This window comes from Notolabrus celidotus, chromosome 3 (genome assembly GCF_009762535.1).
Source record: "Notolabrus celidotus isolate fNotCel1 chromosome 3, fNotCel1.pri, whole genome shotgun sequence".
Taxonomy (NCBI): Eukaryota; Metazoa; Chordata; class Actinopteri; order Labriformes; family Labridae; genus Notolabrus; species Notolabrus celidotus.
Window position 1 is genome coordinate 4,957,460 of NC_048274.1, and position 14,181 is coordinate 4,971,640.

General features: G+C 43.9%; 1 protein-coding gene across 1 annotated transcript in view; it reads left to right on the top strand.

Moving 5' to 3' along the window:
* The window catches only part of otog (otogelin), a 51,799-nt gene extending 37,840 nt beyond the window's left edge, over positions 1-13,959 (top strand). The window contains exons 35-55 of the mRNA XM_034680296.1: positions 242-2,964; positions 3,094-3,271; positions 3,393-3,544; positions 3,632-3,721; positions 3,812-3,998; positions 4,211-4,431; positions 4,568-4,706; positions 4,994-5,182; positions 5,352-5,561; positions 5,682-5,786; positions 6,385-6,489; positions 6,582-6,683; positions 6,779-6,877; positions 7,002-7,042; positions 7,349-7,424; positions 7,912-8,090; positions 8,324-8,428; positions 8,538-8,657; positions 9,394-9,439; positions 11,456-11,535; positions 12,416-13,959. Of these exons, the coding sequence (XP_034536187.1) occupies positions 242-2,964; positions 3,094-3,271; positions 3,393-3,544; positions 3,632-3,721; positions 3,812-3,998; positions 4,211-4,431; positions 4,568-4,706; positions 4,994-5,182; positions 5,352-5,561; positions 5,682-5,786; positions 6,385-6,489; positions 6,582-6,683; positions 6,779-6,877; positions 7,002-7,042; positions 7,349-7,424; positions 7,912-8,090; positions 8,324-8,428; positions 8,538-8,657; positions 9,394-9,439; positions 11,456-11,535; positions 12,416-12,616 (5,348 nt within the window). The 3' untranslated portion in view covers positions 12,617-13,959. The remainder of the gene's footprint in view (positions 1-241; positions 2,965-3,093; positions 3,272-3,392; positions 3,545-3,631; positions 3,722-3,811; positions 3,999-4,210; positions 4,432-4,567; positions 4,707-4,993; positions 5,183-5,351; positions 5,562-5,681; positions 5,787-6,384; positions 6,490-6,581; positions 6,684-6,778; positions 6,878-7,001; positions 7,043-7,348; positions 7,425-7,911; positions 8,091-8,323; positions 8,429-8,537; positions 8,658-9,393; positions 9,440-11,455; positions 11,536-12,415) is intronic.
* Positions 13,960-14,181: the final 222 nt, after the last annotated feature.

Here is a 14,181-nt window from a genome sequence, read left to right on the forward strand (position 1 = left end):
TAGCTTCACAACCACCTCCAATATCTAATGCACCATGGAAGAGAGAGAGAGAGAGAGGGAGAAAACACACACACAGGCACATTCAACATGGACACTATCAGATATAAATAAACACACACAGAGCCTTAACAAGCATTGTCAGATTCTATAAAAGTCAAAATGGTCTTAAAGTCACAAACTACACAAACTCTCCATGCAGCTCAATGTTCCTCTAACACATTTAATCTCGTTTGATTGTCAGGCATCAAGGTCCCAGTTGTTTATCAGCCTCCAGCACCATCAACCGCTCAGCCAACCACCGCAGCTGTCTCTTCATCAACCACAACAAGCACCTCTCCCTCCACCACCCCTCTGAAGACCACAACCACCCCTGCAGTATCATCCAACCCTCTGCAGCCTGAACCAACCACCAGATTCAGCACCACGACTCCTGCAGTGAGCACACAGACAACATCGTCCCAGTCATCCCCTGCACCTGAGGAACCACCACGACCAGCGACCACCTCGCCGTCTGCAGCTCCAGAACTTCCCACAACAGCAGGACGTCCGTCTCCTTCAACAACTGTCAGCCCAGAGGCGGTGCTGTCTACTGTTAGAGTGACAGAAGCCTCGCCTACTACAGTAGCCGGTGCAACATCGAGGACTACCGGGGCTGTTAGTTCAACAAGCAACCCCTTTGGCCCCAGCACATCCAGAACAAGCAGCGCTCCCTTTGCTATTACATCTGCGCTCTTGATCACCACCTCCACCAAGCCCCCAGACCTCCTTCTGCCTCTGTTCACCACCACCACTGCCTCTCAGCCTTCTACACCTGTAGCACCAACCACAAGCTCCATCCCAAGGTCGACCACCATTACCGCTACCTCCCCTGTTGTCCTTCACACAACCAAAGAGGCCACAGAGGCTACATCTCCATCAGCAGCGGTTATTCCAATGGTAACCACCACCATTCCAAGTCCTGCTCCAGACTCAGAGACACCCGGAGCTACAGAACGGACTTCTGTTCCCACTACAGCTACCACTGCACCCACAGACACCAGCACTAAGCCTGTAACAGTGGAGCAACTTCCTCCAACAACGAGCGCAGTCTCAACAACCTCTTCACCACTCCCTATGTCACCTCCTGCTGGAACAGGAAGCACCCCTTTACCCACAGTTACGCCATCTAAAACCACAGAGCCAGTCACTCCACCTTCACCTTCCTCCTCAAGTAGACCAACAAGTCCAGAGGCAACACCATCACCTGTCGCTACAGAGAGGGTTCACACAAGTCCAGCAGAATCAACGATTTCCTCAACAACCATTCAGGAGCTACCATCATCAACCCCATCCCACCTGACACCCACTACACCTGCTCCTACGTCAGCTGCTACAGACTGGAGAACAACGACAGCAAAGAGAGTCACCACACTGGAGTCCACTGTATCTGAAACACCTGCAGCTACCACAACTACAGCTGCACCTCCACCTTTGAGGATCACAGACACCACAACGTCTCCTGTATCCATAACCACAACCTACGCTGAGAGAGCCTCCTGGTCTACCTCTGTTTTAACAGCAGAGAGAACCACAACCTCAAGTTCTCCAGAGATTCCAGAAACGTCCATTGTGTCCACAAGTCCTCCTGTTACGACAAAACCAACTGTACCACCAGTGCCTCCTACAAAAATCACCACTGTCCCGCTTTTACCAACGACAGAGAGCTCCACTAAGTCCACCACGCAGACCTCTGAGCAGTGGGGTCCCACTCACTGGGAGACCTCCTCCACCCCAGTTTACAGCCCTACAGTAAAGACTACACCAGAGATCTCTCCTGAAACTGGCGTCCACTCAGTCACTTCCACCAAAACTACTGAAGTGCCTCCCCTCCCTGTAACATCCAAGCTTGATTTCCCTGCTGCTACATCCTCTGCTGCCACAACAACCACCATCAGGACTACAACACCCCCTGAAATCATAGAAATCTCACACACTACAACCAGGACACCTGTCACACCCCCTCCTCCTCCTGGTACTCCTGAGAAACACCTCACCACAGTCTCCACAGAAGCTACACCAAGTGTTGTTACCACCACTCCCAGACCTGGAGTTGTAGAGACTACACAGACGACGCACCCGCCAACCAGCCGGGTGGAGGTGCAAACAAGATCTACAACCAAGACACCTCCATCTTGGTCTCAGCCGGACACAACCACATCCACTGCAGCTCCAAGGCCAACGACTGCCCTGGACAAAGTCACCACCAGACTGGTTTCCTCTGCAAGAGCTACACCTGCTCCAACGACTACCACCAGCACTCGGTCAACCACTCTCAGAACAACACCAAGAGTTCCTGTGACAACAAGAGTCACCCCGAGAGTCCCATCAACTCAGAGGTCAACCATCCGGCCAATCACGTCAAGGGTTACATTACCAACAAGGCCACCAACTGTGGCTACCAGATCAACCACTCTTGGCCCTCCGACTGTCACACCAAGCCCTGACACAACAACCATACCGAGAGTGACATCCACGACATCCACTGAGTCCGTCGCGACAGAACAAGCTGACACGACGGCAGCAGATCTCAGCTCGACCACCGTAACCTCTCCAACGCCTGCTCCTCCTGAAACAACAGTCACAGTGACTACAGCTGTCCCCACGGTGACCACCAGAGAGTCATCCACGTCAGAGAAAGCCATGACGATCAAAGATGAAGACATGTCACCATCCACTTCAAAAGCTGTGACGCCTCCACTTGAAACGCCCATTTCCACCCTAACGCCTGGTGTTCCCACTTCCTCTACGACTTCACCTCCAGCAGCCACCTCAGAGCAGACTACCGAGCAGGACGGAGTGGATCACACCAGTCCAGGTGTGACGACGCCTCCTGCTCCAACGTCAGCTCATTCAACCCTGGAAACAACCAGACACACAATAGAGGGGGAGATATCCACTACTGTAACAGCTACAAGGATGTGCACTGTGGGTATACTTCTTTTCCATTTTCATGACGTGACCGGGTTGTTTCCAAACTCTCTGAGTTTTTTTGTTTATGTTTATTATTTTGGTTGGGCGAGACCAGTTTTCAGCTTTTAATTTGTTTCCTTGCAGCCTCCGTATGCTGAGATTGTCGATGAATGCACGAAGTACATCTGCGTCAACAACCAGCTCGTCCTGTTCAACAAATCCCAGAGCTGCCCCTTCACTTCAGAACCTCCAAACTGTGGCCTGCTCGGCTTCGCCATCCTGGTCAATGGAGACAAGTGCTGTCCTAAGTGGGACTGTCCATGTAAGAGAAGCTATTTTTGAATTCATAAGAAAATAACTTATATTTTTTGACTAGGATATAGACCAGTCATGTCTCCCCCACTGTCACAGAGGTTTTCATTGTCCTCCCTCCATCATTTCAGGTCGCTGCTCCATGTTTCCAGATCTGAATGTGATCACATTTGATGGAAACAGCGTTGCCGTCTACAAGGCTGCAACATATGTGGTGACCCAGCTGCCCAATGAGACCGTGAGCGTCTTGGTTCAGGAGTGTCCCGCAGACTCTGAGTCACCTGTGAGTAAATATTACATCAAACATGTTAAAAGTAAGTCACTTATTTAACTGTCATTAGTTTTGACCTGATGCTCTGCTTCTCTCAAGTTTCTCTGGAACTTCACCAACCTGTGTTTGGTGGCGCTCAACATCACCCACAATTCCAACCACATCATCATCAACAGGATGCAGAGGAGGGTAAAATACATCTTGACTGTTCATTTCATCAGCAGATTTAAGCTGGAATAATACAATGTATCTGATAAGAAATATCTTCTTTTCTTTTAGCTCTACGTTAACGCTCGGTACGCCAGGCCGCGATTCAAGAAGTTTGGCTTTGAGATCTACGACACAGGCAACATGTACCTGATCCGCAGCCCGGCCGGTCTCAAGCTGCAGTGGTACCACAGCACTGGCATGATGGTGATCGACACTGACGGCTCCAGCAACAAACTCCCCACCATGGGCCTCTGTGGTAAGAGCAGTCTGATTTGTGCTGTGATATGTCATGCACAGGTTCATTTCTCTTTGCAGCACCTATGCTAACCAAACTATGAAAATGTACTCTTCATTTCCTGCCTCTGAGGTTGACTCTCAGCCTGACAACACAGAAACAAGTCACCTAAATGTAGCCCTAAAAGACTCTTTTTAATGCTGTGTTGTAAACCTCTCTTCCACCCACCTCAGGTTTCTGTGACGGAGACCCAACAAACGACCTGACTTTGGCAAACGGCACCACGGTTGGCGTGCATGAAGATCCAGCTCTTTTCATCGACAGCTGGCAGGTTCCCAACACCACCAGCTACGTCAGCCACAGCCGCCGCAGAGAGCTCAACTGCTCTACAAGCGACTGCTCCAGCTGCCTCAGCATGCTGCAGAACAACGCCTTCACCCCCTGCCACGCCTTTGTATGTTAATCCTTACATTACTGATATCAATCAAAATGTTTCTATTGATCAAAACATTTCTGCCATTACTGTGCTGTCTGGTAATAATGATAATGATCAGCCTTTGACATTTACTTGATCGTATCTTTGTCTTCAGGTCCCACCGAGCACATTCTGTGAGGTTTGGGTCCGGGATGCAGAGTATGTCAACAACCAGTGTGTGGCGCTGGCTGCATATGTGGCCTCCTGCCATAAATTCAACATCTGCATTGAGTGGAGGAGTCCAGATTACTGTCGTAAGATTTATGAATGCCTCTATACATCCACTCTTAGTTGCTCTTTCCCCTGCAAGAACCAAACAATCAACAGGATGCAGTTTGACAATTGGGGAAGCTTTTTAGGGGATCTGCAGTAGCTTCAGATACACTCCCCAAAATTGCAAAAATACAACACCAGTGTAAAAGACATTTAGTTAAAGACACTATCTATGAACTCTGTCTGCACCAAAATGTTAAAAGTGTGAGGTCTCCAGTAAAAGAAAAGCTATTAGTGAACTGACATGTTCATCTGCCTCTTCCTGCAGCCTTCATATGTCCTGACACTCTGCGGTATCAGGCCTGCCTCCCCGGCTGCACATCTCAGTCTTGCCCAAATCATGACTTTGACTCAGACCCTGATCAGTGTTCAGGCCTGACGGAGGGCTGCGTGTGCCCGGAGGGAACACTTCTCCACCGACCATACTCCGCCCTCTGCATCTCACCTGAAATGTGTGGTAAGAAACCAGGTTACACAAGGGCGAAAACATCAGACTGTTTTGAAAACCACACAGATATTATTTACACAATAAGTTGCTTCTGTTCCATACATTCATTACCATAAACTAAAACTGTGGCTCTATGCATTATGTCTATGTGTGTGTGTGTGTGTGTGTGTGTCTGCAGCCTGCACAGACAGCTCAGGCTTTCCTCGCGCACACGGCGAGGTTTGGAAAGCTTCAAAGGATGCCTGCTGCATGTACCGCTGTGACAACGACACTATCGTCCCCATCGAGTACAACTGCTCCAACATGGCGGCTCCCGTGTGCCTTCGAGCAGGAGAGGTGATCATCAGTCTGGCCGACGACACCAGCTGCTGCCCACAGAGAGTCTGCGGTGAGGCCACCAAGATCTGCCAGAGAGCAGTCTCTGAATCTGAAGTCTTTTTCTATGATTGTCACCAAAATGACATTTGAGATAACTGATAATGTGTTGATGTACTTTGTGGCTCTGCAGTGTGCAACCAGAGCCTGTGTGAGCTGCTCCCACCTGAGTGTAAATACGGGGAGAAGCTGGTGTCGTACTACAGACAGGACTCTTGTTGCCCAGACTACGTGTGCGGTGAGTTTACTTTCTGATCTACATGATCTAACTGCAAAGATATGGTTAACCTCAAAGAGCTGCTATAGAATTCTTTTATGACTGCACAAGCTTTAAAAACACCACACATCATGATTCTTCGCCTCCTCTTTTTCGTGCATGTCTCTGTAGCTCATATAAATGAAGCTTGTTTCTTCAAAGTGACAACAAGACTCCAAGAAGTCACTGGCTGAGGAAATAGTTTGCAACAACATTACCCCTTTTAACCCACAGGCTGTCCCAATTAAACTTGTTCATGTATAATATATGAAGTGTGTGACTGACTAAGCTTTGGAGGCTTATTTGGACAGAGCTAGACAAGCTGTTTTCTCCTGTTTTCAGTGTTTCTGCTAAACTAAGCTAACCATTTTGTGGCTGCAGCCTCTGCTCAGATATGAAAGCTGCACCAGTCTTCTTCTCATATTACTCTGTATAAGAAAGCCAGGAAGCATATTTCCCAAAATGTAAATCTTTCCTCTGTTGTTGTGTGTGTGTGTATGTTTGTGTGTGTGTGTGTGTGTGTGTGTGTGTGTGTGTGTGTGTGTGTGTGTATGTTTGTGTGTGTGTGTGTGTGTTACAGAGTGTGATCCTGACCTCTGTGAGTCAGACGTTCCCGCCTGCAGAGAGGACCAAACTCTGATCGCCACCAGAGCCGACGGCAGCTGCTGCCTGGCGCATATCTGCAGTCAGTTTGAAAGCATTGAATCCGTTATCAGTTATTGATCAGCAGCTTCATTTTAATTCATAAATGAAATGTGTGTGTGTATTTTACTGCAGTGTGTTCCTCCTGTGTGGAGACACCTCCTGTCTGTCAGGACGGAGAGGTGCTGACAGTGGACGGTAACACCACGGATCACTGCTGCCCCTCCTACCAATGTGGTGAGAGCACACAGACACATTTTCTTAAATCTACATCTAGAGACAGTAACAGCAACTTTGAATATACTAAAACTGGCATGTGTGTGTGTTTTCAGTTTGTGAGCCTTACAGATGTCCTCAGCCGAATTGTCCTGTTGGGATGTCGATGATGTCTGTGTCCACACCGGGCCGCTGCTGTCCAAATCAAACATGTGGTAGGACATGTAGAGCTACCACAGAAGAAACATTCAAACAGATTTAAAGTCACAGCTGAATCAGTTCGAGTTTTGAGTTTTGAAATGTGTAAAGCTTAAAATAATTTGTGTTTGCCTGTTTCAGAGTGTTCCTGTGATAAGATTGCCTCTCCCAAATGTGGACTGGTGAGTCATGATTCTGAATTCTGACCTGTGTGTTGAGAATCCTCTTTGACTTTTTAAATATGATTCAATGTGTAAAGAGTTCATTTTATGACAGCTAAGAGAGATATATGTGCCTTAAAGCATTTTAAAAACCAATGGACTCTTAAATACACCTTTTAAAAAACGAGGGCCAGAGTTTTAATAGTTTCAGAAAAGGTGACATGTTGAAGATAAAGCAGCTTAAAATCAACTGTGTGCATACTGTAGTATTTTTTTTGTGTGTTTATTTTTCATGATCCTGATTCTGGTTCTCTTTGTGTTCTGCAGGGAGAGGCCGCCCAGCTGGACCGGGCCTTCCTGTCAGACCCACAGAATCAGTGTGCCTGCAAGAGATACAAGTGTGGTGAGTGCTGCAGAGGATTATTCCTGGTTCACATTTAAGATGGAGAAACCTTTACACTTGGTGAATTGGACAATGTATTTTCAGCTCATTTGCACAGGTTAAAGATGTGCAATTATTTTGAGAATCAGGCTTAGGCTCGTCCTGCGGCCTGGCTGTTGCACCTTTTCTTTCCCAACAAGACGCATGAACATGAAATACAATTCTGAAAACATGAAGACTAATTCATAATGAAAAGGTGATAACATGCAAAGATATACAACTTCAGGAAAACATTGAAAGCAGAACAAAAATTAAAATAATTTCATAGATTAATAACAAAATGATTGAATAAACAAAAAGAAAAAACTACCTATCCAAAAAAAGCCTGGCCGGATTTTTGCCAGTTCACATTTTTATCATAGAGCTCACAGAGAAAGTGCAAAAACAGCTGAAACCCAATGCAGAGTGACCTCTGACCCTGCATCTGTTTGTGTGTGTGTGTGTTCAGTACGGGAGGCGGTGTGTGTGTTCGGCGAGCGAAGCGTGTTGAGGCCGGGTCAGACTCTGGTGGAGCACGGAGAAGACGGTTTGTGTCACAGCAGGCAGTGCAGCCGCAGCCTCGACCCGATGAGCGGCTTCCACCTGCTCCGCACCAACAGCATCAACTGCTCCGCCCACTGCAGACCAGTAAGAACACGACACATACACATCTTTAATATCTTCCTGCTCCGTGCATCAAATCATTCCTCCTCTTTCTTATTTCCTCTTTTTCTTTAACATGAAAAACAGATAAATACAAAACAGATCAACACAAGAAAATAGAAACATCTTCTCTCTCAAGAGTTAATTCTGTTTTTTGTTAAATAAAACAACAACATATCATCCTAAAAATGTCAGTTTTATTGTGATGTTTGTTCCAGAATCAGATATACATCCCTCCAAAGGATCAGACGACGTGCTGTGGAGTCTGTAAGAATATATCCTGCCTCTATGAACACGAGAATGGAACAACAGTTCTCTACAAGGTAGGAATTTGACTGAAGCCCCAACCAAACCCCTTACCTGGTTGTAATCTTTGTGTCTATTGCTCCAGTCCAGCTGTTGTTGATGTTAATGCTCTCTGTGTGTTTCCAGCCCGGGAGGTCCTGGGTTTCAAACTGCATGAAGTTCGACTGCACAGATACTCTGTCTGGGCCCACGCTCATCTCCTACTCTTTCAGCTGCCCGCCCTTCAATGAAACAGAGTGTATGAAGGTCAGCATGCAGCGACAGAGTTTACAAAGTTTTTATATTTTGCCGTACCAAAAAATCCACCTGATGATTACCTCTTCACTCTGCATCCTGCAAAAGTTGTCTGTAACATAAAAAAGTAGTAAAAAGAAGATGTGTATCCATAATTTGCTTCCACAACAAATGCACGCTTTGAAGAGAGCCACATCTTTATCACAGAGGATGATGATGCTCATGGGAAGTGTAGTCTTTATCTTGGAAAAACACTACAGATATCATCCAAAGGGGTCACCAGAATCAACACATGAAAACTCCTTACTGTGCCTTTAAGGGGCAGGAAAAAGTGACATTCGATATAAAAACATACTACTAAAAATATAGTTTATTATCATTATTTTAATCAAGAGATGCATGCCAAGTTAAAACTAAGAAGCACTGTTCTTAAAGCTCCAATGAGGAACCTTCAGCTGGTTATGAAACTGGGTGGATTTTGTGCCGATGCTCCTTAATGACCAACAGAATCAAACAAAGCAATCAGTCCAAAGCACAACTTATTTTGATAGTTATTCTATGCCACAGGGCAGGTGTTGGATGAGGGGAATAACAGCCTCCTTTAAATGTTTCCTTAGCAGTCAGACTAGATAAGACCAGCATATAAGCAATAAGTCCAAGACACCCAATTTTGATATTGGTTGAAGGGTTTCACACTTCAGCTTTTCTTTGTATCTGTCTTAACATTCTGACTTTTATCTGCACTCAGATCGGTGGAACTATCGTAAGTTATATGGACGGATGCTGCAAGACATGTGAGTATCTGATCTGAGCGTAGTAGCAGTCATATAGCTAGTGTAGCTCTGTAGGCTGCAGCTGACACTGAAGAGCACCTTCATCTGCTGCTCAACATGTTTCCAACATGTTTGCCCTTCAGTCTTCATTTTGTCTGTTTGAGTCTAAAATCTTCATCCACATCATCAGAATTGGATCGCAGCTCTTAGAATTGTCTGCTGTTTACTCAGATTAGAGATCTGTCAGCGTGCTTTTCAGTGAATCAGCCACTCATTTAAAATGTGCAACAGACAACCCTTCAGAGTGTCACTGAAAAGCATCTGATTGAATGCAAAGTGGGTTTGTGGTTTATGTGCTGCAGCTTACCATCATGTACCAATCCCACCAGGTACTGGATTCTCTCTGTTCCCTTTCCCCACTAGCCCCCTGACTCCCACAGTAAACACAAACTGTGAACGAGGTACAAAAAACAACAAGGCTTGTCAGTGCCATTGTTGATATTCAACAATGTACTCCCCTCCAAAAAGACGTAATGAGACAATACAGCAAAGTCTCAATGAAACCCATCACCCTCTGCAGGACAGTCCTCTCAACTGCTGCCTCATTTCAGGTCTTTTTGCGATAGAAACGTGTAGAAATTTAAGCAAAAACACACAAAAATGAAATGAAAATGTGAGGTTCAGCACATTTAACAACTAGATACAGATGATTTAATCACCTAACTACATTTACTTCTGTGTGTCTTCCCTTTTATTTAGTTTTTACTTCAAAAAGGCCCCCTTGAAGGTGTATTTTAAAGTTGATAGTGATTTCATACGATCAGTGGGAGACACACTCCTTTTTTTTAGGCCACAAATGACGTCACACTTGAGAGGACAGTAAAAGTATTCTCCCCTGACCCCCCCCCCCCCCCCCCCCTTTATCATGTACAGTAAATGTCCACCATGGTTAAACTCTTTTCCCCCATTAGCACTGTCTGGGCAGTGCATTGTTGATTGCCAACAATGTACTGTTGGTAGTGGCCCAGTAGTCGGGCTTAGACGTCTGTCTGTGTCTGTAGACTCTGTTTTTGGTTGGTGTGGGGAATCTTTTTCATGAAATGGAGCTGATGTAGAAGATCTGCATGCTGCAATGCTGCTCCACCACCAGAGGGAGCTGTGTGGGGAAGTAAAGCTGCTCTGTGAGGCATTTAAAAATCAAAGAATGAACAGTTCAAAGAGCTGAGCAAATGTCTAGACACTCTACAACCCTGATTCTTCAAGAGTTGTGAAAAGTTGATGAAAAATAATTGTAATCGCAAATCATTTAATGCCTATATTAAATTAAAAATAATGTAAAAACAACAAATCAAATGTTAAACTGATATATTCTATTGTTTTATGAAAAAGATTTGCTCATTTTAAACTTGATGGTGGCAACATCTTTCTAAACAGTGTGGACAGGGACAACAAAAACAAGGCCACACTGCAGTGAAATCCCCTCTGATTGAAAGAGTTGATCCAGGATCTTAAAATAGAGCAATAGTAAATGCTAAGCACTGCAGCTTCAACTTTATACTCTGTTTTTAAGTATCACCAAGGTTGATATAACAAGTTAACAGAGACTGTCTTATTTTCTTTAATTTCTTAGCATGTGTTTATTTAAGTGGAAACATTAAAATGTTCAACGAAATGTTCGAAGTCATGTTATTCTCGCTTTTAATGCATGAAAAAGCACATTATCCCTTTTTTATATTTCTTCTTAAAACCTTTATTTTCTCTCATTTGAAGTTCAGTTTGCCCGTCTCACTAAGCAGTGAGCGCGTGAGCCTCTTTCTCTGAACTTTCTAACCACAAAGCTTTTATAAATGACTGCTTGGCCGTATCATCTCTAACTCATCCATCCACTAAAACAGCTTGAGCATGATCAGCATCACCCCTGGACTCCTGCTTAGTGCTGTTTGCTGTGTCTTCTTCGTGCAGCAGGTCACATGATTTGTTTGAGTAGTAATACTTAAACTGTGTTCCAACTGATCTGGTTTGTTGTCATGTGACCAGGCAAAGAAGACGGGAAGTCGTGTCAGAAGGTTACAGTGAGGATGACGATCAGAAAGAACGACTGTCGCAGCAACAGGCCGGTATGTTTGTAGTGGATGTGATAAAGTGATCATCCTTAAAATCAATTTTGAGGAAAACATTAGGAAAGAAACATGTTTTGAATAATTTACCAAATCAGAAGAGATCAGAGGTCTAGAGCAAGGCTAATTAATACATGGAGGCCATAAAGGTTACTAAGGGAGATCAGTGTATCATCTACAAACACATTTAACCTTGTATGTAATAAGGGACATATTTCCAGTATCACCTGTAGCACAAATGGGAGAAACCAGTGTTTATTTAAGAATGTTAGACTCCACAAACTAGATTAAATCCAGGCTAATTACAACATTTATGCAACAGAAGTATTGACAGGTAAATAAGGATACAAAGAGAGAGCAATGTATCATCTTTATAGAGATTTAACCTATATTTAAACACACCAAGGGACACATTTTCAGTATCTACTGAAGGTCCAATGCAAGAAGTCAGAGGAGCTGGTATTTGCAAAAATGGTAGAAACAGGTTTTTTACTCTTGATATTCAGCATTTTGGTCATTTTTCAAGTTACTCTACAAGTCATAGGATATTTAGAGGTCCAGAATACGGATAATTGCAACATGAAGGCAACACAAGTATTGACAGATAGAAAAAGGTTACTGATAGAGAGCAGTGTATCATCTGCATACAGATTGAACCTAAAATGGCACCTATGAGGAGAGACTTGTATCTTCTGTAGCATCAGTAGTGGGCACTGGGCAGCTCTGATTCACAAAACACAAAATTGGATCTAACTCCAGACACTTCACTTTAAAATGGGACATTATGGTGTTGATTAAAATTAAGAACTCTACTTAATGAAGTCATCTGGCTCTTTATGCAGACCAGCTACCTTCTGTACTGACTCTCTGTCTACTGCAGGTCAACATCGTGTCATGTGACGGGAAGTGTCCGTCTGCCAGCATCTACAACTACAACATCAACACATACGCTCGCTTCTGCAAGTGCTGCAGGGAGACGGGACTGCAGCGGCGCTCAGTGCAGCTGTACTGCAGCAGCAACGCTACCTGGGTCAGCTACACCATCCAGGAGCCCACTGACTGCTCCTGCCAGTGGTCCTAAACACACACACAATCACAATCACACACACTAACACTAAAACACACTGTTCAGTCCAACTTCCATTTAAACGACAACATATTAAGAAAAGAAGAAGTAAAAGAAGCCTCAGCTTTGTTGCTCTCGGGGGATCAGAGTGAGGAATACTGAGCTGGTTGTTGATCTGGTTGTCAGAGGTTCTGCTGCCTCTGCTGGCAGGCAGGTGGTACTGCAAGCTTTTGCTTCATTTAAGAGAATTTGATTCATAAGAAGAAAATGATAGAGGAGTCAATCAATGATAGTTTGTAAAGCATGGTTTATGCAAAGCAGATATTAATGGAGGGTCTTTCCAGCTGTAATCAGTCCCCCTGTAAATAGAGAATATCAAGAGATATTCACATAAAGCTACAGCTTAGACACAACATATGATCGGCACTTCAGGCTTACAATGGTTAAATATGAGTTGTTTGTTTAACTGACAAGTAATTCTGGTGTAGGAAGGGTTACAACTTTTCATCATGTCCCTAAATGAGATTTTGATAAAGCATTCTTAATAGGAGGAATTCCCCTAAAAGTTAATATATACATTTATTTAGCTCATGGAAAGTGGAAAGACTTTCCTCAGCTTACAGCACTTGGTTGTCAGGGCATACCGCAGCAGATTTCTTGCCTATGATATAAATTAAAAATCAGAGACAGTTAGCGTGCTTCATGTTCTAATAAATAATAACTGATATTAAAGTTATTCTAGAACACCTTTGGAAACACCTTTCACGCTTTGCCACTCCTCCACTTACCTGCCAGCCTGCAGAGGAAAGAAAATGATGAACAAAGAAAAGAGTAAGATGATATTTTTGTGTATGAGAGGGAATCTGTCTGTCCTTGAAAAGAAAGAAATGTCACTTTTGTCATTTGGAGAGTCATATATCACCTGAACCCCTCATGTCTTGCCTTGTTTTTGTAAATAAATCTGTTTCTTAACTTTAAAAAATGATTTGAAATATCAAATTTTTAGATATTTCACTTTTAGAGAACCTACAATGAACTGTAAATTCAGTGATTTGCGGTATACTTTTATAATCAAACTAGTGAAGCGTATTAATTGATTTGAATCCAGCTGTATGTGGAGCACTTTATTTATTTATTGGAGTTTGATAGAGCACAGACGTTCTGATTCTGTGGATAAAGAGAGGACATCATGTGGCCCAATAAGAGAACAAACAGACCCAACAGGATCCAAAACGTTTATCAGGTTTCATTTCTAATGACAGAAAACGTTAGAAGCATATTTCTCTGTGGACAAAAGTGTGTTCATGTCAAAGTAACCCACTCAGATAGTGAAGATATTTGTATCATACAAATGTACATTTGCATTTTCAATAAATATTTCTTTTGGAAAAACTAAACACATTTTCTCTTTTCATGATGCAACAGCACAGATGATCAGGTTCCTCTTATTTATTCTCATAGCTGCAAAGTTTATTGCAGGCTTGTTTTTTTTTCTTGCTACCAGATGAAACTTCACAGTTCCTTCTTTAATTTGACAAACTCAGTGTTCGGTATCAATAAACTACTAAAGCAGATGTGTG